This window comes from Strongylocentrotus purpuratus, unplaced genomic scaffold (genome assembly GCF_000002235.5).
Source record: "Strongylocentrotus purpuratus isolate Spur 01 unplaced genomic scaffold, Spur_5.0 spur5_scaffold_5, whole genome shotgun sequence".
Lineage (NCBI taxonomy): Eukaryota > Metazoa > Echinodermata > Echinoidea > Camarodonta > Strongylocentrotidae > Strongylocentrotus > Strongylocentrotus purpuratus.
Genome location: NW_022145611.1, coordinates 5,648,766 through 5,674,469, shown reverse-complemented (window position 1 = coordinate 5,674,469; position 25,704 = coordinate 5,648,766). Strand labels below are relative to the sequence as shown.

The 25,704-nt window shown below is 37.0% G+C and overlaps 1 protein-coding gene and 1 long non-coding RNA gene across 4 annotated transcripts; one reads left to right on the top strand and one right to left on the bottom strand.

The window, feature by feature from the left end:
• The first annotated feature begins 1,162 nt into the window (after window positions 1-1,162).
• On the top strand, window positions 1,163-5,058 carry LOC755508 (transforming growth factor-beta-induced protein ig-h3). 3 transcript variants are annotated; one of them, XM_030999742.1, is made up of 5 exons: window positions 1,163-1,619; window positions 1,926-2,134; window positions 2,495-2,684; window positions 3,528-3,740; window positions 4,418-5,058. In XM_030999742.1, exons 1-5 carry the CDS (start codon window positions 1,178-1,180, stop codon window positions 4,555-4,557), a joined length of 1,194 nt encoding a protein of 397 aa, XP_030855602.1. In that variant the 5' UTR covers window positions 1,163-1,177; the 3' UTR covers window positions 4,558-5,058. The 3 variants fall into 3 exon arrangements, with proteins under 3 accessions (XP_030855602.1, XP_001190261.3, XP_030855601.1); XM_001190261.4 differs by having other exon boundaries at window positions 1,926-2,143; XM_030999741.1 differs by having other exon boundaries at window positions 1,926-2,143; window positions 2,492-2,684.
• A 17,378-nt stretch (window positions 5,059-22,436) lies between these two features.
• Window positions 22,437-25,498, bottom strand: LOC115929438. Its single transcript, XR_004066493.1, has 3 exons — window positions 25,428-25,498; window positions 22,952-23,061; window positions 22,437-22,557 (listed from the first exon to the last, which is right to left on the bottom strand). It is a non-coding gene; the product is annotated as an uncharacterized LOC115929438 (long non-coding RNA).
• Window positions 25,499-25,704: the final 206 nt, after the last annotated feature.

The window sequence follows — 25,704 nt, the reverse complement described above, 5'->3', positions numbered from 1 at the left end:
AACACGCATTAGCAAACTTAATGTTATTGAAGATTGTAAATCATGGATCAAATAACGGGACATTAAAGCATGCACAAATTAGCGCATCATCCTAAAATATTGAGTTTTTGACAGGATGTAATTTTTCTTTTACCAACTCTGGCGCACAAATTAAAGGAAGGACGGAGTTCTAAATCTGAAAATTTGTTTGATGCACTATTCCCAATAAAATCCCCATATAAAGTTTTTGATTTACACTAAAATTTTGCCGGTAATTTAATATTTTGTAATAAATGTAAAACTGGTGCCTGGCTTCCGAAATTCCCCGCAGTGGAAGCGCGGTTCGGAGCATGGAACTTCAAAGCCAAGTGGAATGTTACACATCCCATTGTTACGCTTTAGAACTCAAGAATGCGTTTGAATAAATTACAAGAGTTTCGCCTCCTTTTCTTTCACCTCCCTGGTTAAACCAAGAAATCTTGAGAGCTGGAGTCCCAACTGGCAACAAATTATTTCAAGCAGCTGCCGTTTTCTAAGGTTGCAAAATATAATCTACAGGTGTGCTGTTACCTTTGATGTCCGAGGTTAGAAGCCGCCAATATAATTGGAAAGCTTGAGAAATAATTTTTCACAAAGAAATATCGTTAATATTTCACTTTTTATATGAACTAACGAGGGGAAAATCGAACAGATGATAAAATATGAATACAAAAGCCTAATTGTGTCAAGATATAAGTATACATTGTATAATAGCAGTTTTAATTTGTGAAAAGTAGTACAATTTTAAAATCCTACATATATTTTCTCCTGGCCCCATCGAAGATGGTACAAAGGGAATGAGCTAGATATGACTCCATCTCTTAAAACTCCTTGGTTAAACGAATGAATAGAGTACCAAGATGCTAACGTCATAACTCGCTCGTCTACCGAGATACTGGTTCTAAACAACACAGCCTGCGCATGAGGTTTATTGCGAAATCATTCAAGCAACGGGCTGGAGCAGGACTGTTTAGGTTTTTTCTCAAATAGTAAGAATCCTAGTCGTGTACATGGAATATATTGAGGTGTCGGATAGGCATGAGTGGTCTGTCATTCGTCAAAATTGAACCATTGTCAAAGAGGTATGCATAATTATGTTTGAATACATTTCTGCAGCTGTCTATTCTTTAGCGTCTTAGCGAATCCTTGGGAATGAAATATGCGGGGAATTCACCAAGTATCTGTAATTTTTTGGTATGAGAGGGCGAAGCGAGGATATAAATACGGAGCTTGGATTTCTTCGCCACACCTCGTCTCTAGTGGGTCCAGGCTTGTCGAACGTCTCTCTGTTTCTCTGCCCGACTACCAAGCAACCAACAGCTCAACCATGCATTCTGTCGTCGTTTTCCTAGCCGTCCTCGTCGGGGCAGCCGTCGCCAGCCCGATGATTCTATCACCCGACGATGTCAAGCAGCAGAATAGAGACATCTCGGCCACCGAGTACCTGAAAAGGATCTTCGAGCACTCTCCGAAGTTGCTCTACAGTCCTATCGACGTGTCCAGCCAGGGTGATGTCATCGACATGTTACCAGCTCTAGGGCTCAATGAGGCAGCTCTAATCGCAGAGCAGGTTAACCTGAGGCAGATCCTCCTAGAGCTTTGTAAGTTACATTTCTCTTTCGCTTCACCTGCAAAAACACCTTTGAAATTATTTTACTCCTTCTCAATGTTTATAAATATAACTTATTTAAATTCCTAATAGGAAAGATCAGCGTAATATTGGCACCAAACTATATGCACAATACTGTATGCTTCGTGTCATTTGCACTTTGACGTAATGAACATTGTGCTCTACTTTGAAATGTCTTTTTGGATTTGGGGATTCCATTCCCGAGTTACACCAAATGTAATTCCTATTTCTATTTTCAATGAAAAGCGTAAACATTTCCACAAATTTCTCCTTGCAGCATCCGTGACGTTGTGCCTGCCCACTGACGAGGCTGTCCGGAGATGGAGGGAGGAACTCCCAAACACACTGAAGCCAGACCTTGCGTCTCTGAAGCAACTTGTCAAGGCATGGATCATTCCAGGTATGATCAGGTCTACAGATATCAGCAACAACCAGAAGGTCCAAAGCTTGAATGGCGCCAAGCTGCGATTCAACGTCTATAACGAGGTGAAGAAGGTTAGTAGTTGCATGTATATTTAAAAAATGCATTAGGTAACACCAAATCAAAATGGGAATTCATATACTAAGTTTTCCATGTCTTCGAGACTTCAGAAATCATACGATTGGAGTCGTTCCGGTCTTTCAGCATTTGAAATCATTCATAGAAGAATGCCGAGCTTATATTCAAATATATACCTCCCGTGTATTTTGGTTGTCTCTAAACAAAATCTTTCAACATTGGTTTGTGGAAACTGCCTCACACAGACACACACAGCATTAAAAAATCAACAATGTACACGAAGTATGACTGTCTTTGTTTATGCTTTTATAGCTAAACACGTGAATATCATATTTCTTTTTAAACAGATTGTCACCGTTAATGGAGCTCGAATCATTGACGCCGATAAGATGGCTAGCAATGGAATCATTCAGGTAGTCGACAAGGTCATCTTTCCACTTCCAGTCGGTAACGTAATCGAGACCGTGGTTGACAACCAAGCTTTCTCCATCATTGTCGATCTCCTGAAACAAGCCGGACTCGAGGAAGAACTTCAAGGTAAGTTCTGACATCCCTCTTTACTAAACGATTGCCTTTGACATCCCCGTATTTTTATTAGAAAGATTTATTTGAAAAATCTCTCTATAGTTAAAGATACTATGTCCCTTTTGCAGCCAACATCAAATTCTGTAGAACTTTGCAGGAATAATGAATATGTCATGTTTGTCCTATCTGTGAAATTTAAATGTTTGCAGTGTCTTAATGTTCAAATTATGCAAAGAAAGCCGTTTACTTGCTAGACTCACTCACAGACACTATTGAGTGACTGACTTGCTTTTTTTCTGCTTTGAGAATAACATACCGGTAAATCAAATGAGCTGTAAAGGGTACATGGGCATTTGTCTACATCAATAACCCACTTCTTGTAATGGCCAAAATTAAACTGATTGAATCTTTGCGCAACACAAAACGTACAACCATTCGGTACAATGGTCTGAAAATCAGACTATTACTTACTAGTTCTATAGCTCTTAAGTCGATTTGACATGTAATGGTCGTTATGATCCCACTTATTTGCAAGCCCCCTCTTTTTAGGGAAGTTCTAAAGTAGTATTATCTTTCAAATGCCGCTGGAATTTAACCTTCATTCTTTTGGCCTGCAAATGGGACATAGTACCTTTACACCCTACAAATATGTGTTTCATGATTCCCATTTCCGGATTAACGTTCAAATCGCTTCAAAAAATCTATAAGCTTTTTATCATTTGTATTCTTCAAATGAAAAGTATTATAATTAAATATACGTAACAGCAAAGGTAATGTCCCGTCTATATGATTCCTTGGAATCTGAACCATCTTATACTTAAATTTTTGGTCAATATTCTTATTCTTCCATTCCAGTTTCCGACCCCGTCACGGTTCTTGTTCCAACCAACTCTGCTTTCCGCGCTCTTCCATCTGGTGTTCTCGATGACCTCAAGAGAGAAAAGTCCAAACTACAAAACCTGCTCAAATACCACGTGATCTCTGACATCAGATACTCTGCCTCATTGTCATCAGGACAGAGGATCATGGCCTCTCAGGGAGACGAGATCTCGGTCAGCATTGAAAACGGTACGTCTTTTGGTCCGATTTTTGAAGATGGTATGCATTTATTCTAGCTTCCAGAACGAGAATGTCAAATCACTACAGTTTATGGACCATAAATGACTTTGAGCTCAGAACCCCCACTCCCCCCCCCCAAAAAAAAACAACCTTATATACAGAAAGACTTCGCTTTCCCTTTTACTTCCGTTTGGGGAACTTATTTCTAAATGGCTCGGGAAAAAAATCTTCACAAAAAATGGATGCAGGAACGAAGAATAAGCAAATTTATGAACTGGTGTTTGGGAAAGGGAAAGGTATTATTGGCAATTCGATGTATGAATTTATATTCTTGGTACTCAACATGTAAATGTTGTGTAATTCCTGCATATATACATCTCATATTTTGATATGTAAACTTCTGAATGTGTTTCATAGATTTTTAAATTTGTTGAAATATATTTATTTCAAACTTGCTAAGCTCCACCCTAAAAATCTCCCAGATCTCGTCATCACTTAGCAACTTGAAGTGTAACTTTGCCCTTTAATCGATTTGTTGGTTGTTAGCAATGGCAAAATGATTGAAAGTTTTCCATATTTGCTTTCAAACAGAAGTACATTATTTTGGGGCGTTTCCTTCAAGATTTTAATCCTTACTCTTGATTTCTCTCAAGCCAACTTCCAAATTCTCATCACTTTCTTTACAGGAAAAATTATTCTTAATAAGGCCCAAGACCGGTCAGAAGCAAGCCGTGTGATTCAAGCCGACATCCCGACCACCAACGGAGTCATCCACGTCATTGACCAGGTCCTCATCCCATCACAAAAACATTACGTCCTCGTCTAAGACTTCCATGATCAAATCATGAAGGAGTTTCTTAAGATTTAAAGATTTTAATTGATTACAATGGAAATCTTTAGAGCTTATATTTCTGGAGGGATTACTCTATAAGAGTTGCTTAGATGTAGCAGTATAAAATAATACACACCCCAAGTCGCAAGGATGTCAAATTTCGGAAATGGTTTTTCACAACTAATGATTTCGAGCTATGCATACCTTTCATCTTGGATAAAAATTAATATCCGGCTACCATATAGGTTAACATGGAAATTCAAATGTATTGCATGGATACACTTGGGATATATGATAGATATGATGATTACTACTCGTTTCTAATGTTCTTAAAGCTGACTAGTCCTTATCCATAATTTAATCTCTCTGATATTTATATAATCTCAGTATCCAATGGACTTGATCATACTTGCCAATTATTGTTAAATCGTACTACAAAGTATGGAGTGCTATTATTACGGAAATAAATATTTCATTGTAAACAAATTCAAAAAAGCGCAAAGTGTCTACTATACTCGTATTTTGATATTGATTGTGTGGATGGCAGAACATGAATAGTGTATGATTTTATTATCGTTTCGGCAAATGTATGTGAAGGTGAATGTGACGTTACATTACATGTATGGTCGGAGAGGGCGGTGTGTGTTATTTTAGTATTTGAATAAAGTGACGAGATTGATTTCCATTTAGGCAGTGTCAAAACATTAAAGTTACATTTATAAAAAATTGATCTGTTAAATCATACTAAGTATAAAGTCCCGTATAGAATTATTTAAACTTGGGAAATATAAGTCGGTTGTTACCAAGCTGCCAAAACCATGTAAACTGAACTAATTTTATTGGGTTCCAAATCGAATCTTGCTAAGATACAGTCGTTCAATATATCCATATCAGATTCTGTAATTAGTCCTTCCTCGCAATGTCGTAACCTTGGTGTCATGTTAAACTCGTCTATGTCATTGTCAACTCATGTTTCTAGTATTTGTAAGTCAGTCAGATATCAACTAAGAAATCTAGGTTTTATTAGGAAATACTTAAGTCGTTCAACCACAGAGAAACTTGTACATGCTCTTATTTCATCACGCTTAGATTTCTGTAATTCTATTCTCTATCTACTCCCTAACACACAACTTTCTCGACTTCAGAAACTGCAAAATACTGCTGCACGTATTGTCACACTTTCTTCTCGTAGAACCCACATCACCCCCATTCTCAAAACTCTTCACTGGCTCCCGGTATGTGACCGAATCATTTTTAAGTTGTTGTTGTTAGTTTTCCATTCATTGTATGACTCTGCTCCTTCCTACAATATCAAGTTGATTGTTAAGTATAAGCCTACAAGACGTCTTCGTTCATCTCAATCCTCCTTATTAGTTGTCCCTAAGACGCGCAGTTCCTGGGGGGATAGAGCTTTTTCTCATTCTGGTCCGTCCCTTTGGAATAAGCTGCCACTTAGTATTCGTAATTTAACTACCCTTCATGCCTTCAAAGTTGCTCTAAAAACCCATCTCTTTCTAAACAGTGCTATTTAATCATGTCAATGTAGCGTAATAATTTGTGTTGTTTTAGTTTACTTTATTTTAGTTAAGAATGTTATATTTTTGTGATAGTAATACATGTATGTACAGCGCCATGAGCGTCAGAGCCTGGCGGATACCGGCGCTATATAAATATCCATATTATTATATAGCACTGGTAGTTTAAATTGTTGGTTCACTAATTAGTTTATTGTATTGTGTGTGTTGTATGATTGATTCCGTTGTCCATTCATTAGTCTTTTGTTTCGGCTCTTCTTTACATGAGAAAATTTGACAGTTTGGAAGAGAGTATATTTAACAACCACAGGAACTAATTTTCATATGATATAAACATTCGTGACGTGAATCCTTGGTGATTGGCTAAAATGTTTGGAAATTCATAGGCCTACATTCACTTAAAGATACTATGTCCCTTTAGCAGGCAAAATCAAATTCTGTAGAACTTTGCAGGAATTGCGATGTCCTATCTGTGAAATTTAAACATTAAAAATTTAAACAGTGTCCTCATATTCAAAGTATGCAAGGAAACCCATTTACTGTCTACACTACACTACTGAGTGACTGACTGACTGACATCCTTTGTTGTGGTAATAACATACATAAAATGAGCTGTAACAGGTACATGAGCATTTGTCTACATCAATAACCCACTTGTAAAAGTGTCTGAAACTCAGTCTATTACTTGGGTGATTGCAATCACTTATGTCGATTTGACAACTAATGGTCGTTTTTTTCCCACTAAAAGCCATTTTCAAGCCCTTTTTTGTTGAAAAGTTCTAAATTAGTATTTTTTTTTTACCTGCAAATGGGACATAGTACCTTTAAATCTTAACTATAAACACAACCTTATATGGAAAAGAAAGCTAACACTTAAGTCCACATCTTTAAATACAAATCACCGAAGTTCTTAACTGAATTAGTATATGCAAAGACTTGTCTCTATTAAATCAACTTATTTTTAGTTCATTACAGTTATTTTGTTTCTTTTTTATTTATTATGTTAAATAATTTCTGCAATTTATATCGAGCTTGGGGTTGACACTTACTGCAACTTATTCATGGCACGTTATAACTTGGACCACTTACGATAATATGGGCCGTAGCGGGGTTGAAGAAACCTCTATATACAATAATCTATTGTTAACTTTTGATTAGTTTATGAACTATTAAACTAGGGAAATACTTTTGATTAACTAATTATTCAAGCTCATAAATAGTTCCTCCCCCCAAATGGACGATGTACAATGTTATCTTCTTTGTATCATAATCATAGCACATATACATGCGTACACTAGTATTTGCTATCTGCGACAAATTAACGACGGGAATAAAATGACACTTCCTCGTTTTTATCGTAAGATACTATCTTCTGGGATTGCTTGTCATCATACCTGTAATAACCGATGCTAATCACTAGATGTACTATTAAAATAAAGTAGAAAAAACATTCTCACGTTGTACGGTAGAGACAATAGTTCAAATTCAATCGAAGGAAACGTTTTACAAAAGCAGGAAGAGCGAAACGCGACTAAATGACCAATCGACTTCCGGAAGATCCGGAAGTAATACCTTTGGTAACGAGTAACGCCAAATTATACTGGTTCTTGGCTATGCTCCAGTTTGATGGTGTATTAGGCTTCCACTTCAAGTTTTCTGCTTGTTAAAGGTAAAGACCAGTATTGGAAACGCCCCAATTTCAAAAAATGAAATGGAAGCTCTCATTACCAATCATGTGAAAGAATATGTTTTGACTAATACATGATGATAAAAAATTTGCCGGGAAACCGCCTGCTAATTCATATATTTGGTAAATTTGTTTCTCTCATGGTCTGTGAGAGATATAGGGTAGTCCCATATACATCTTTCTGTGTATAGTGCTTGTAACTTTACGAAGAATGGGCCAAATTTCTTATCATTTTGATGATTCCAGCAACCTAGCTTGACCGCTTGATCCTATTACAGTGAGCCTGCACTCACCAGTATTGTGCGCCTATATTTTAACATGTTTGCTCTCTTAAATTGACTGTCACGTTGTTCATACATTTACCAGTTTACAGTTACCATAATGCTGTTATTGCCTTTCGGCTGTTGTCTTATGTTTAGAATCAAGATTGAGAGCAAAACTTAGTTTGTGTCTTGGTGTGAAGTTGAACCCGGCCTACTTTGATTCTTTCCAGCAAAAGGCTCTTCACCTCATTAGCAAATAACAATGAGTTTAATACTGACAGGCAATATCGCATAGCATTGTCTTGGTCTAACTTGCATTGATCAAAGGTCAATGGACGAAGGTAAAAGGTCATCATTGATATTCATTGTCCAGACCAACTGTGACGGCGTATAGGAAGATAACAACTCGAACAAAGCACATTTTAGGACATTATTAATTCACAATGTATTCATTTAGTCACAGGATCACGTCCACAATAAATCTACGTCTGCATGAAGAACACCAATATTCATTTGTTTCATTTGTTTAAAGACTATCTGCACTAGTTTGGCCAGGAGGGATTAGACCTCCCTGCATGGTCAGTGACAGGTGGTTATCTCATCAAGTCAGCTCTCAATTAACATAAGAAAAAGGGGACCATGGGGGACCAACGGTCACCACTTAGGCATTGTTTGCTATATAGAGGGCGCAAGTAGCTATAAGTAGTGCAGTGGGGCTTTAAAAATTTGTTTATGACAATAACCTGTCATATTATTATGCGTATAAGGCGCGAATTCAGCATTTGGCAAAAAAGGCATAATTCCACGCAATTTAGAGGGGGGGGGGGGTGGGCATTTTTCTGCAAGTACTTAATGTCAGATGGGTTTCGGGAGGAAGGGGGGGGGTGGTCACGGTCTGGCTCTGCCGCCGCTCCTTCCTAAATCTGCTATTGATCTGGCATCACTGTACAGGGTAGCGAATTCTTTCCTACATCGATTAAAAAATATATATAATTATTTATATTGATTGTTCTGTTGGAAATGAAAATAAAATCTAAAATGAAACTGAAACACCACAATTCTGTCATTGATATTGAGAAAGAAGGATAAGCGTTTCTCCTGTCGTGGACAATTGTGTGTGTGTGTGTGGGGGGGGGAGGGGGGGGGGTGGAGTGATGATGTTAAGGGTTGGGAAGTGTCTACCACGGTAATAATTTTCAACTTTTTGTCTATTTCTCTGTTACACTCACTTCCTTTCTTTTTCGTTCATTTGTGTTGACTGCTTGCTGGTGGAGAAGGGAAATCATCAGAAATTGCGTAATGATACTCACAAATGAATGCAATAGATTTCAACGGTTTCAAGATGACCTGTCACATTTTTTTTTATATGCCCGGGAAAGGCATTCATGTTTGTAGGCCGACACATTGTCATGATTGGGTTCATAGCTTTTTACCAATCACAGCCCTCGGAACATACATGTACATACCACGGCATGGCCTCATGCAAGTTCAATACCCAGACGAAGTTGAAGAAAGAAAAAGAAAAGAAACAATGATAACACTATCATAAACAGTAAAGAGTAAACAGTCAAACCTGCTTTAGCGGTCATGACTTCTACAAAAACCACCTGTCTACAAAATCCACCTGTCTACAAAGACCACATGTTTTGTTTCCCTTGAAAATGGTTTCTCATTGAAACATGTACTAAAATATTTTAAACCTGTCTGCAAAGACCAATTTTTGTGTTTCCCTTTGGCGGTCGCTATTGACAGGTTTGACTGTATTACAGTAATTCTACACAGAACACATCCATGCACAGACTATCAGAAATTCTATTTTACATAATCGAAAAAACTGAATTTACTATAGAAGAAATAAAAAGTAATCTTCAAATCAGGTTGAGACAGGCCGAGGTCATAATAAAACCCACTTCCTTGGGCCGTGCGCCAGAATGAAATCAATCGTAACATTTCGAAGAACTTCGGAAGTTATGATTGTACTCTCTCTCTCTCTCTCTCTCGCTCTCTCTCTAACTCTCTCTCTCTCTCTCTCTCTCTCCCCTGTTTTCGTTTTCTTAATTCTTGGTTAGAGTAACATTGGCCTTGGCACAATTTCGCTTTTTTGAGAGCAACGGTAAATAAACAAAGTTTGAAGATTTTACTACAGTTTTTGACGTAACCAAGTGACGGTTTCCGAAAATACGGGATGTTTTTATTGGAGTATTGTACGGTCAATCACAAGTTCATGTAAAGCCGGCCAAGAGACATATCAAAACGAAAGAAAGTTCGTTGAATGATACAAATCAATCAAGATTACATAGGAGTAAACCGTATTTAGGCTGATAACAAATTGCTTGCAGTTAGGATTGCACACGTAATGAAAATGTTTTCATAATACTGATTAAAATGAAACACCGTGTTCTCAAATGTTTTTCTTTCTCTGTGTCACAAAGTGCGGTCACATTAGATTGAACCACAGTGTGTATCTACCTTTCGGTGTGACCACTTACCTGCCATTACATTTTGAAACATTTTGTATAGGATTTACGACTACGTGTAAACACCATGATTGTTACAAGCTGTGACACTGTGTGACACACTCTTCGAAAAACTATTTTACACACTGTGTGACACTCTGTGACACACTACGTGATATTGTGTGACACTCTGTGCAAATTGTGACACAATCTGTGACACATTCTGTGACACTCGTAATGAAAACATATGTGACACTATGTGATACACTGTGGCTAGGGTAAAAACACAGAGTCTATTCACTTCACCTTGACTACAGATCGAGTAATTGCAGAACAATGTGTTGACGATGAGCACATTGGTACTTACTGACTCTACACAACGAATATTCGCCCAAAATGAAGAGAATTTTCATTTAAGAGAAATGTTTCCATTTTCTGACTAAGTAAACATAGCAAAGGCGTAAAAAATATGTAGAAAGATCAATCATACGATGTTTTTTTTTTTTGTTTTTTTTTTGGAGGGGAGGGGGGGGGGGGGGGTCTTCTATATCCCCCCTTTCACCCCGAGGACAGATAGATTTTCTGGTCAGGAATAGAAGGGACACTCACGCAGCAAATTCTTAATTTGGAAATGATCAATGTGTAGTATATGTGTCATTGCTTTGTTTGTTGTTGTTTAGTTGTTGTGTGTTTTATTGAGGGGGTGGGTTCTGTTTTTTTAAATAATAATTTTTTTTCTAGGGGAAGGGCCTTCATTCGTGATCAAGGGAAAGGGAGGTTTAAGCCGCTTATACGCATGATATAACAAACAAACATGGTTGTCCTCGAATGTGGATTTAATATGGATGACAAGTAATATAGCCTTGCTGTCCCAATTGAAAAGTACTGGTAAGAGGTGAGGGTAAGCCTTTTCTTCCTTGTTATGTATACATTTTGTGAACGGAAAACGTAGTAGGCCTTGATATGTTGCATAATAATGTTCCCCCTGAAATGTCATTCTTTTCAAGTAGGTCTTAGTGCACTACTTGTAGCTATACTTGCGCCCTCTATATAGCAAACAATGCCTAAGCGGTACCCGTTGGTTCCCCCATGATCCCCTCTTTCTTATGTTAATTGAGAGCTGATTTGATGAGATAAACACCTGTCTGTGACCATGCAGGGAGGTCTAATCCCTCCTGGCTAAACTAGTGCAGACAGGTTAGGAAATACCTTGGAACTTTAGACAAAACTTGATGCCACAGGTGTGGATTCCCATGTGCCCGTATCTGTGTAGTGTTTCACCATGGACCTACTAATCATGGATCTTCTTCGTCGTAGTAGATCCATGGTAAAATCAACTCAAGGGCAGTTTCCATACCCTATTTTACATCCCATAGAAATTATATTCGGAGTATAGAATTGTTAGGTTAGCACGTTTCAAAAGGTGATGACCAGGGGCCTCATTCAATTTCTTTAAGTTGATTTAAAACCAAAAGTAATTGCAGTCATGTTTGTATGTGATTTTCTGCAAAATAGCGGGTTTTGAAGAATCACAAACATCGAATACATAATTATTCATATGAATCACTTAATCAACCTGTCGCAAAAAAAAAGTTTCAATTTCTTTGACAATGCAATCACGTGACCACAAGTCGTCTTTTTCGTGTAAACAACGTCTGGTCCAATGCCTCCATTCCTTGTTCAGAGTCCTTGGCGGGTCCTTGGTATGGTCTTACATCTTCGCTTTTAAAGTAGCCGTACTTAAGTCTCAATGGACTCGGACAATTCTATAAACCGAAGAGCGATCTCCTTGAACAGGACATTTCGTTGTAAAGTCAATTGGCCCGAATTCACAAAGGAGGTTTGTCGACAAACCTTGGTTTTCGTTCGTCATTATTATGACGCGTTTTACGCGTTTTTTACAAACTTGGTTTGTGAAGAACAAAAGGAGGTTTGGCGAAACAAAAGGAGGTTTGAGCTCAAACCTTGCTTTGTGAATTCGGGCCCATACGTTTTTCACAATGTGAATTTCCAAATCCTTTTGAAGAGTGCGTGGAAATAGCATAGTCCCACTCCGTGCAGTCGTAGTCTAATAATCACTTTCTAGTGATGTCTTTTTACCGCCCCAACCCCTCCCCTCTAGAGAAAGAACTTTCAACCTGTTCAGTGTGTTCACTAAGAAAACATAATAAATAACTTACAGTGAAAATCTCAAAACTTGTAAAAGGGCCAAATTGTTGTAAAAAACTATTCTCAAAGTATGTTTCGAAAATATTCATAATAAGCCAAATTAGAGTAATTTCTGTTTCAGATGTGAATTTTGCGACTAGCAGTGGTTGATTCACTATTTGTTGTGTAAACAAAATGAGGGCTTCAATTTTCACTCATCGGGAGAAAACCACAAGAGTGTTTTGGTCTTTAAATTTGACTTTTATGAACTCATCTTACTGCTACACATACGTTTTGAAATAAATGTTGAGCGCTTGCAAATCCTTGATAGGGCTTTAGATTTGAGTTGAGCAAGGGCCGGTTGGTTTAAAGAAATGAGGTCAACATGACCAACCGTGAACAGGCTCGTCCGATACTTAAAGAAAACTAGATCAACTATACAACTAATACGGGTATGTGTTATAACTTAAGTCGACACCAAATACTGAACGTCACGAATCCATGAATCGAGTTGAGTTGACAGTAAACAAAAGACAAAACAAACGATGCCCCCCCCCCCCCCTCTTCTACGAGAAGAAACAAAAAATCCGTGAGAACGGTGATTGGTGAAAAGTTTAGCGGGTCAAAAACTCAGCCGGCTTCCCGGTAAAGTGTCCGTTTCCGCATGCGCTCTGAGTCCTTGAACAGTCTTTGAGGAGGAGAGTCAATGTCGGACATAATATTGCCCAGCTTGACAAACGGATGCTCGTAACAGAAGTTGACAATGGCAGGGGAACAAATAGTTTATGTAATCCAGTCGTGTTTCAGTATCTTTTTCTTGACTTGTATTTGAGCATAATAATGGGAAAGACAAGACACTATAGTAGTGTTACTTTTGGTAAACATTACTCATAGCGTCACGGAATGACGTTTTCAGAGATTTTCAATTTGAAAGAAAAAAAAGGAGAGAGTATTAAAAACCCTTGAAAGGCCTTAATAGCAGGTTTGTCTGTATCTCGAGCCCAGACCATAGCCCAAACCTATTACCCTTAATTTGAAATTGGACTAATGGATTTAGGACCAATTTGAATAAATACGGAAAACGTTCAATCCTACGATCAAATCATGGATTTATAAATCTAAGATACCCTTATACCATGCTTAGACACGTAGGACCAATCGAACAAGGACGAAATGGGACATAAAACTATAGAGGTAGTCCCATGTTCGTTGATATTTCGTTAAAGAGCATGCTTTTATTGGCTCATCTACCCATTTTCAAACAGATATTATTTGATTTTAAAGAGGCCAATATATGTCATATACAGTGTACTATAGGAATAAATAATGATAAAGGATTGTTTTGTAACTTCAATGAAAAGGTTCTTTACCGAGAACTCTGTGGTTTGGACTGGATGAGGAGATGAAACTATCAAAATTATGACTCATCAGAAAAATATTATATATGATTACAGCTGAATCATCGTATTTATCATACTTGTCCATGTGTTGCTGCTTTCATTGGTCCATATAAATCAACCTCACATATATTATATTAGGAGTCTGGTTGCTTAGACTGCAAAAAGGTTGCATAAAGTACATATTTGGGGATTGGCGGGAATCGGTATTAAGGGCATTGTCTGCAGACGATTGAAGGCCAGACGATGGGAAAATAATGCGCGCCAACCGAAAAAAAAACTGAGGAACAAAATAACTTTCACGACACCTGTATAACGTTCGATGAGATTCTCTCAATTGTTTTCTACAACCACAACAATAAAACAAAACGACAACTCCCCTTTCGAAAATAATACGTTTTGTTTTGTCTTCTTTCTCAAAATGGAGTCAAGGTTTTTGCCTTTTTTCTACGATCTTCCTTTGAATCGTCCAATTTGTACTTGTAAAATAAATTTGAGATTAGCCTATTGTTTAGAAGGAAAAAAAATGATACCTGGGTTTTTAATTTTTTGTAAGTAATTTTAAAAGAAGACCATGCATGTGTATTGATTCCATGTAGTTAAAACACAAAAACAAACCAAATGTGCACGTACTGTATATAGTTATTAGTGTAAAGATGGGTGTGTATCACTTTACTGGTCAAGTCGGTAAACGTATAGGCCTACCTTTTGATTGTTGTGTACATGATAATGTTGTAACATTGCTGACTAGTTTCAACATTTTGACAAATTGCCAAAAGATGTTATCTGCTCAATCTAAAAGTTTTGCTAAAAATTACTCGAATAGGCCAAATTAATGTTGTGGACCAACATTCGAATGACTGCGGTAATATAGTGACAGGTGGATATAAAAGATAAAGCAAACCGCAAACTATTGTACAGTGCGTCCCAGAAAAAACAAAACCGAGAATTATCGATGTTTTATCATAATTAATTACTAAATGACACATATTTGGAAAGCTTAGATCCTCCTCTTTCATTCGATGCAACTCATATGATGCATATTTCGCGCATGAGTGATTAAAATGAATTAGAAGAGAGGAAATCAAAAAGTCATTTGGCGGACGGTATCTGAATGTCAAGAAGAAAATCACATTTCTAGAAAGTTGAGGTTCTGCCCTTTCATATGACACCTCAATCAGGAAAAATGAACAAGGAATGACAAAGTTCTGTTTATTTGAAGTAGTGCTTGCATTTCCATAATTTTATCAAACGAATTCGTTTTCACTAGGTGCCTGCTAACAACATGCAGAATTGACAACATGCATGAAATCTTTCGTCTACGGCTGATTGTCAAAGAAATGCAGTTAAGTCTTTTGTCAACTCTGTGTGTTGCTACGGCAGGCACCCAGTAAAAACGAATTCGTTTGATAAAATTATGGAAATGCAAGCACTACTTCAAACAAACAGAACTCTGTCATTCCTTGTTCATTTTTCCTGATTGAGGTGTCATATGAAAGGGCAGAAACTTAACTATCTAGAAAGGTGATTTTCTCCTTGAAATTCAGAAACCGTCCGCCAAATGACTTTTTGGTTTCCTCTCTTCAAATTCATTTTAATCACTCATGCGTGAAATATGTATTATATGAGTTGCATCAAAATGAAAAAAAATAAGCTTTCAAAATATGTGTCATTTATCAATTATAAATGTGATTAAGTTATGATAAAACATCGATAATTCTCGGTTTCGTTTTTTCTCGGGCGCACTGTAAAGCATTTTAGGATACACCACCGGATTCAAAACCATGCAGATATTCCGGGTTCGAATCCCAGCCATGAGACTCTGGTGGTTTCATAGGTACGATATTGTCAGGAAGGGGTAGATGGGGGCGGGCAGTGGTGGGTTGAGGGGGTGGGTGGGGGGGGGGGGGAGGAGGCCCTAGAAGATACATTTATCCGTGGCCTCTGCCATAGACTGTGTTCTTGGTTTATCGCTGGAGATTTTATTGGCCATTGTACGCACTGCTATCCGATAGGGGTGGGGGGGGGGGGGGCGACAAACGACTTGATTTTTAGTCTGTGAGAACAACACAAATCGAATGATTCTATTTCCCCCGACTTCACCTTGTTTATTGATTAGATTGAATATCCATTCTTCAACAGTAGGGGAAATCAACTTCGATTTCCACACTTGCACTTGATTTTCCTTTCAAAACTGTCACTTTGATCGGTGAAAAACCTTTCATTGTTTTAGGTGGAAAGCCATCAATGTACTTTTGCCACAATTTCCCTTCTAGTGATAAGTGCTCGTCCGACAGGAAACAATCGAGATAATTGTAAAATCAGCTGGTTCCACCATTGTCTAAAAAAGAACACACTATCATTACAGTAACCCCAAAACTTAAATATGGGTCAAAATTCAAAATCTGATCGTGTAAATTTATACGTCTCTGGGTATGAAAAAACTCCTTAATTTTTTGGAAATTGTAAGGAAAGGTCAATCCCTGAAAGGTTTCAGGAAAATGGCAAGAGAATTTTGGGCCTGTAATATATTATACGGAGGAAACAGGGAATTGTTTTAATGGATTTGACGATCTGAAAATGCTAGAATAGAGCACTTCTCGTCAATCTACAAAAGTATTTTTTTTTGTATTCATGTAGATGTACGGCAGAATATACCAAGTTATTTAGTTATTATCTCCCTAAAATCCATATATTTTATCCCGCCCTGTGATTGCTTCACACTGATACATCTTTAAAACATGAAAACTAGAAATCTTGGCGGTATGATATAGGCCTATACAAAAATATATAAAACTCCACGTAATGTTTACAGCAATTTACACACTTTATCGCAATATACAATGAGAGCGATATTCAAAAATTTGATGTTGGGACATTACACGATCGTAAATTCTGTACGTGGAATAATTCACCATTATCTTACAGAAATAATAAATAAGTAGATAGATTTACAAATATATAAATGAATGAATTAATGAATGAATGAATAGTGAATACAAGAAATAAACAAAAAGATAAATAAATAAATAGATCGCTTTGCTTTTCGGTAATTTTTGGTTCCCAATATTAATTGTAGCTTTTAAAATAGCGAATTTTGAATGCTTAAAAGATGTGTAATTATTGCGCCTCAATAACTGCAGTGTAAAAAAATGGCACGTGTGAACGTTCAGCGTTTGAAAGAAACCTAAACTTTTTGTAACCTTGCTAAATTCTTTGACCACTGATATTCCTTCAAATATTTCGTTAATTTTGCGCCCCATTGGAGAAGCGGTGAATAGAAAACCGCTTATCAATGTTCAAAATGTTCTCAAATCCAGGTTTCAGTCATATCGTGCAGGGGAGGGAAATGGAGAGGGGCTGCATTGGGGATCCCCCTGAGGATTTTTTTAGAGATCCAATAATCGAACAACCATCACCTCATATTCAGCCATCGAGATGCCCGAATATCCTCACACTTGGCTGCCTGAACATAATCATATTCGGGCAGCATGCATGGCGCCCGAATGTACTTTATTTCAACATCTGAACTGATGAATATTGAAGATAAAATTGAATTTTAAAGAAAGTTAAGTGTCCATATTTCGCAATTCTAAAAACACGATGATGCGGGGCAACGGGACACGCGAAATCCTCATATTCGGACAGCGTGTATTTAAATGACGAAGACGAGGTAAAAAATTAGAAAGAGATCTTCCTTTTTTGCTGACTCGCTTCGCTCGCTCGTACAGTTTTATTTATTTATTTATTTATTTCTGATATTTATACAGGGTGGCACATATCACCAATTTGGTGGTCTTCCATGAGGCCCTGTTTGGTAATAATAAAAACAAATAACAGCATAAAAAAAATAGATAAATACACAAGCATATAAACAGGTAAAATACAAATCACATGGTATCCCCTTCAAATAACTGATCATTCAAGAATCATCCTTGATCATTAACAAGAAATAGGTGAATGGAATTTTCATATTAAATACAATTTTTAAAAACGTTTATTTAATAATCTAATATAGCTTAACGCACGGGATACCAAAATTGTTATATACATGTATAAGGGTAAGTTTAGGCGGGGGTGGGGGCCTGGGGGTTAATTGCTTGACCAAGGCGCTGAAACACCTAATTACACCATTGCTGTCACAATCAACACACGTGTAGTAGACTGTCAGAACGAACAGCTGTTGGTGATAATTAATTTGTTTAATGTTGTTTCAACAAACATTATGCAAATATGCAATTCACCCGAGACATTGTTCTCATCTGTCGTATCTTTCTGAGTTGAACTTTGTTACCCTATGACAGGTAGGTCAATTTTATCTCTTTAAAGATACTATTTGACATTGGACATGGTCGTGAAAGTAGTTCATTGTTTTCAACAGCGACTTCGGATGTAAGAGCAAACCCAACCCAACCCTAAATGTATTGTATCTATTTAATCACGGTCGAAACAGTCACAATCAGCCAAAAACATTGTTTAAAAAAGATAAATCTGACACAGTATCAATGACAAAAAAGTACAGAATAAATTTGAGTATCTAAAAACAAATATTACATAAAAATGTACGTTAAAAAAAATAAAATCAAAATCAAAATCAAAATATATTCATCATATTGTCCAGAAAATAACGAGACGTCCAATTTGTACCAAGCCCCCCCCCCCTGCCCCCGCTATGAATAATAATCGACAGAGCTGATTAACTTTAATATCGAATTAAGGAAGCTTGTCCATTCGTCGAATATAATTATCAAGGTAATGAATCGAAAAGTGTTATACTTGTATTGTATTGTATTTATTAAACTTCATTGATGTTCATCAATATTCTGTTTATAAACATATAATCACTTTTCAATGTAATGTAACAATCAATATTCTGTTTGGGAACATATACATCATATAAGTCAATTTACAATGTAACATATCAATATTCTGTAAACATATATACCGTATAAATCAATTTACAATGCAGTATTTATAGCAAAACAGAATGAAAATTATATATCCAGCAGAAACACTCTTTTTTGTGTGTAGAGACCACTATCCCTTTAAAGCCCCCCTGCACTACTTATAGCTACGTGCGCCCAAGCAAACAATGCCTAAGCGGTGACCATTGGTCCTTCATGGTCCCCTTTTTCTTATGTTGATTGACAGCCGATTTGATGAGATAACCACCTGTCGGTGACCATGCAGGGAGGTTTAATCCCTCCTGGCCAAACTAATGCAGATAGGCTTTAATAGTTCGTATTATGTTTATCAAGATAAATTACACAGTCAATTTTACGAAGAAAAAATTCACATTTATTTATCGGAATTTTAGAACATTATTGAGAATGGGGAGCATCCATGCAACATAAACAAAATGGAAGAGACTGCCTGCTTTTATTCAAAAGTGTTTTTATTTAGTCTATCAATGTTTAGAGAATAATGCAATAAAACAAAAACTATGCCAGGGATCGACTCCTAATATAATACGAAGTGCTAGATTTTGTAGAACACACAACCCATAAACATAAGTTTTTCTTGCAGTAAACCATACAAAAGTGCTGTAAAATCAAGATGAGGTTGGAGAAGTGTTTTACGACGCATTACAGCAGTATCATAATCTAAGTCGTATGAGACAGTACAGGGATTTCGTTTTTTCTTTTTTATAACATATTTTTCAGTTTCCAACTGAGTGACGAACCCTGAATGACTCCAAGATGATTGTATTCTTAAATTCAATTGACTTGCTCAACATCAATTTGAACTTTTAAGTTTATGAATGATGATAATTTACGATCGGATCCAAATGTAATAAATTCACATTTCTTAGGATTCAACAACAATTGCTTGAACGTCAATCACTTACATATCCGTGATAAATCTTCATAGAGACGAGAACATACACGTACTTGTAAGTCATTTGTAAACTGAAGATTAGTAAATACACGTATCATCAGCATATACATTGGAATGGTGGTGGTGGTGGTTATTTTACCTGACTACAAAAGCATAAATGCTTGTAAGTACGCAACCAGACGGCCGACGGTTTAAGGTCCTCTCCGAGGGACCTGGTAATGAGGATTAATGCCTTACCAAAGCGCTCTAGCGCATCGACTTGGTTTCGATGGTACTGAACTGTGTAACATTTGAGATATCATTTATGAAAATAATAGATACATTTATCTTTCTCTTCCCTCCCCGACCCCCTCTCCCTCCCCCTCCCCATCTCTCCCCCTCTCTCTCTCTCTCCCTCCCTCCCTACTCTCTCTCTCTCTCTCTCTCCCCCTCCCTACTCTCTCTCTCTCTCTCTCTCTCCCCTCCCTCTCTCTCTCTCTCTCTCTCTCTCTATATATATATATTACTCGCATATAGTAGCCACTATATACGCAAACGAAATGCAAGTTAATTAATCCGATTCATAATTACCCATTTAAGAGCATGCATGTTAGCGAGCGCAATAGGGGCGCAACGGCCTTCGGTCAAACTCTAAATTAAACAAGATGGTGTATAATTAGTGGCTGACATGTTGTTTACTTTAGTTCAAACCCTGACAGTGACGTACAAAGGTCATTTCTGACATTCTAACGGTCACACTTTGTAGAAAGAATGGACAATGTATTTCAACACTATACTCTTCACCTATATCTTGCCATTATGTTGTTTATGCATGCCATACACTCCATTGCGACTATGTTGCAGTCCTCTTCTTTTCTTTTTCTCCAAGCTCTCTATCCTTCTCTCCTCTTTGCCTATCCCTTTCTTCCTTTCTTCCTTTCTCCCATTTATAATGTATAATTGTATTTATGTATTCGGGCGTACCAATTACAAGCTATGCTTATCGGGTTTCGCGCCTTCTTCCTTGTAATACAAGTTCTTTAATTATATTTATGTTCCTACTTATAAATTGTATTGTTTGGAAGAAAATAAATGTTCATTTGAATTGAATTGAATTGAATTAAAAGCGTACATGACTGTGTCCGAACTGGGATATGGAGTCGTGAGGTCGGTCACATTAAATTTGATCCATCAATATCATTACCTTGAAGATTATTTTTTTACCGGGCAAAGTAGGCCTACAGCTGACTGAGGCTCACCTTTATACATGAATGTAACTACTGTAATTCCTAATAAGCCATTTTCGTTTAAGATAATCGAATTTAATTCATACTACTTTGTTAAGTGCCATTTTACAACTTATTGCATCCATCTGTTGCAAATAATTGTGCTTCAAAAGTCAGAATGCGAATTGCACCCATTCATTGTTGCTAGGTAGGACAACCTAACAACGCATTCAGCAATAAATCTGATTACATTTTACGAATATATATATATATATATATTTTGTATAAAAGCTGCGATATATAAATGTATTATTATTATTATTATTAAATAGCCTCTTGCTTAGATTCAGCACTGAAGTTATAAAGTAATCCATTTCATTCGAAATTGTAAGATTGAGGGATTTACACGTTTAAAAACCATTCGCTGACTGTATGGGATACAATAATGTACATCAATTATATGAGGCGCCGTTTGTAAAACAATTATATAGACAAATTATATGTTATATAATCATTATTTAACAAATAATAACCATTATTTACATATAATGCAAGAAAATGTATGTTTTTATTTGTATATAATTCTTAACACATTTTTATTATTTATAAATAATGACAAAGAACGTTTCATTATTTATATATAATTGCCATTATTTATAAATAATTACAATTCACACTTTCATTATTTATATATAATAAAAAGCGTATTTGAATTATATAATATATAATGAAAAGCACATTTCCATTATATAATATATAATGAAAAGCCATTTCCATTATATAATATATAATGAAAAGCGTATTTCCATTATATAATATATAATGAAACGCACATTTCCATTATATAATATATAATGAAAAGCGTATTTCCATTATTTAATATATAATGAAAAACGTATTTCCATTATATAATATATAATGAAAAGCACATTCCATTATATAATATATAATGAAAAGCACATTTCCATTATATAATATATAATGAGAGGCGTATTTCCATTATATAATATATAATGAAAAGCACATTTCCATTATATATTAAATAACGATTGTGTATGCAAATGTCAATGGTTGGTTACGCCCATAATATGAATATTCATGAGCTTGACTGATATTATTATCCTCTATTCCAGGCACCTTTCCATTTTGTGTTCTTTGTGCATTCTTAATATCAGAAATCCTACGTGCGGTAAATAAGTCTCTGTATCACTATTCTCCTTCTTATTTGTATGCAAATTTGGTTATAATGATTGATAACTGTAATCATCCTCATTATTTTAATAAGAAATTTTTCTATCTGTGATGGAAGTTTTTATGTATTCATTATTAATTACCAGTCCATTGTGCTTTGCTCCTAATATGTCAGGCACAAGAGGCCATCGCTTTCAGGTAAGGGGCAGAACATCAAGACTGGAACCTCAAGGCACCCCATGATCTCTCAACAGGAAGCCCTCCTTCTCAATCCCTGGAACAGAATTATAAACAATTCAATAAATATTAACCAAATTTGAAATAAATAGCACTATTTAATATTTTAGTTGTCTTTAACGTTTACTTTTTCTGCAAAATTTGAAGGTCAATTGTTATTATTTTTTTTTGCTTGTCGTTCCTTTTCATGTATTGGACCCCCCCCCTTTTCCCCCTGCACATGAGCTTAAAATGTTAATTCTAAAAAGAGAAACACTTCAGCAACGTGTTAGTAGACATGTGGATTCATACATAGCCATCCCATGAATACATACTTCTCAAACCAGCCCTTTGCATCCCCTTCAGTTTGACCTTGACCTCACATATTCAAAATTTTGTTTTACTTGAAAAAACTAAACAGATCAAGTTAGATCAAAAGTAAATATGTTTACCTTCTCTTGTGGTGGTCTGTTTTCTCCAGGACATTCTTGTTTCAAGCACATACTCCAAGAAAGCAAGCATTTGGTACTGCATTAACTGCGACAAGTCTCTGTACATTTTCCTGTAAAAGAGAGGGGGGATTTAATTCTTAGAATAAAAGGAAATGAGCATGATCATTAAAACATTGATGAGCATTTGCAGAATTAACTGTTCTCTTTTGGATTTTCTCTTTACCAAAAAAGCCCTCCTTCATTATCTAACATTGAAATTTATATTCAATTCCTTGATCCAGATCTAGTTGATCTACAGTCTCTAGATGATCTAGATGCATGTCTCGTAACTGTTCATTCTATCAAATTGAAAAAACGCAAAATAGATATGGACCTAGATCTATATATGACAGAGAAAACTTAATCGTGTTTACAGCAAACAAAAATTCAAAGATAGAGCCTAGAGCAGAGGCAAATTAGCCAACAAAGAGTTTAAGAAACACACAGGCACCACTATACGTATCCCTGTATACAATGTAGTCTAGACTGAATATTTTTTTTTTGGGGGGGATCGTGTTTTAATTTGTTAGATAGCTACAAGACTCTGTACGACTACGAGTATCACATTCACAGACAGGCGCGGCCGAGCGGACCTTGGCCCCCCCCCCCACCCCACCATCCGCAAAAAAGAAAAGAAAAAAAAGAGAGAGAGCTAGAGAGAGAGAAGGAAAAGAAGGGAAAAAGGAGAGAAAGGGAGAGAAAGGGAAATAAAGAAGAGGAAGAAGAAAAGAAAATGGGGAAAAGGAGATCGGGGGGCCGAAAGGGCCTTGCCTCCCAGCTGTAACCTCTCCCCCTCCCCCCATCAAAAAATAAAAGAGAAGGAAGGAAAGGGAAAGAAAAAAAGTAAAGAGGGGATAAAGAGAAGGAAAAAAGAGGAAGAAGAAAAGAAGAGGGAAATCAGTTGCAATTTTCCCGCCAACAAGTTGTAGTTCGGGGGGGGGGGGCAAAGGCCCTTGCCTCCTTTTCCCTCCCCCCCCCCCCACAAAAAAAAAAAAGGAGAAGGAAGGGAAAGGGATAGAGGAGAGCTAAAAGGGAACAAAAAAGAGGAAGAAGAAAAGAAAAGGGTGATAAGAAGGGGAGAACAGTTGCGATTAATCCCGCCAACAATGTGTGGATCGGGGAGGGGGGGCCAAAAGGCCCTTGCCTCCCCCTAGCAAACCTAAAACAGAGAGTAGGAAGGGAAAGGAAAGGAAAATAGGAGAGAAAGGGAAAGAAAAAAAGAGAAAGAAGAAAGGTAGGGGAGATCAGTTACGTGTAGATCGGGGGAGGGGCACTGGCGTACTGATGGGGAAGGGGACTTGGGGGGGGGGGGGGGGGTGACAGATGCCCCCCAAATATAATTCAAACATGGTTTATTTCTAATTTGATACCGGTGACTACCGGTGATTTACAAATGTTGCTGAAATGACATAATTTTCCGAGATTTTTCCTCAATGTTTAATAAATTATACTTTTTAATGCGTTTGTGGGACAATGGCAAATTCATAAAGAAAGAAAGAATAGTGACGCCAATTAGTGTCCTGCCAGTGTCACAAATAAGGTATGCTAATATGCTCATCTGACCGCAATTAAATGCCTATACCCCTGAGCTTCTGGGGGTTCCACCCCTTGACCCCCGCAGGTTCTTCGCCCTTAGACACCACGCCAATTTCACAATGCTCTACTTGATCGTAAATACCTACTTAGAGAAACGTTTAGCAGAACCTGCATGTAAGAGTAGGGTGGTGCAGATTTTTTTGTCTACCCCTCCCCCCTCCTGGTTTTTGCTCATTTCGCCACTGCCGGTGTCACTATTACGTACCAATATTTGGCTTGCATAATTTCAAATTTGGGCCCCCCCCCCCTTAAGAAATCCTGGATCCGCGCCTGTTCAGGTAGTCCAATTATTTACTGGTCTGTTATCTGTAGGCCTAGGCCTCAAATTTTCTACTCTCGTACTCGTCTAGTCTACTATCTCGGCATCTGGTCCAAATTTTGGCGCTTGTTCACAACTCATGTAAACTGTGAGTCTGTGACCATGCTTTTTAGTGTTAGCTATTAACTTTCTTCTGACCCAACTATGAAAGTAGTTTTTCAACAGTTGGACCTAAAAGTAACAAAAAGCTTGGATCATTGATGCAGCTAGCGCTAGTGAAGTGATCTGCCTATAGGTCTAGACCCTATACTCGTAGGCCTATCTAATTTTCAGAGAGGGTCTCGCCCGAAAGTTTGGGCCAAGGATCAAGGAGTGACGATGGCAATCGAGCTGAAATATTTCTCACGACGATAAATAACGAATCAAAAGTTCGAGTGTAGATTACTCCTAAATTCATCAGATATAACCATTTTAAACCACTTCATAATGTACAGACAAATCAGCAGATTCATACCTACAGCAGATATGTTTATAAATATGATTCAATTTACGAGATTTGAACGTAATTACAGCTGTACTCACCATCAAACTTTCAAAGAAAACTTCGAGCTCTCACTCTGTGTGGGTGACGTCATATATTAAATATGCATGCAGCGAAAGTCTTGTCTTCAGATCAGGCAATCGTACATAAAAACTTCCATCACAGATGGAAAAATTTCTTATTAAAATAATGAGGATGATTACAGTTATCAATCATTATAACCAAATCTGCATACAAATAAGAAGGAGAATGGTGATACAGAGACTTATTTACCGCACGTAGGATTTTTAATAAGAATGCACAAAGAACACAAAATGG

What these genes read in the sequence shown, in the direction of transcription:
- LOC755508 (XM_030999741.1), top strand. Translation starts at nt 1,178, where the DNA reads ATGCGGGGAATTCACCAAGTATCTGTAATTTTTTGGTATGAGAGGGCG. An exon ending in ACTCGAGGAAGAACTTCAAG is followed by an intron (nt 2,685 to 3,527) that starts GTAAGTTCTGAC and finishes CTTCCATTCCAG; the next exon opens with TTTCCGACCCCGTCACGGTT. An exon ending in CTCGGTCAGCATTGAAAACG is followed by an intron (nt 3,741 to 4,417) that starts GTACGTCTTTTG and finishes CTTTCTTTACAG; the next exon opens with GAAAAATTATTCTTAATAAG.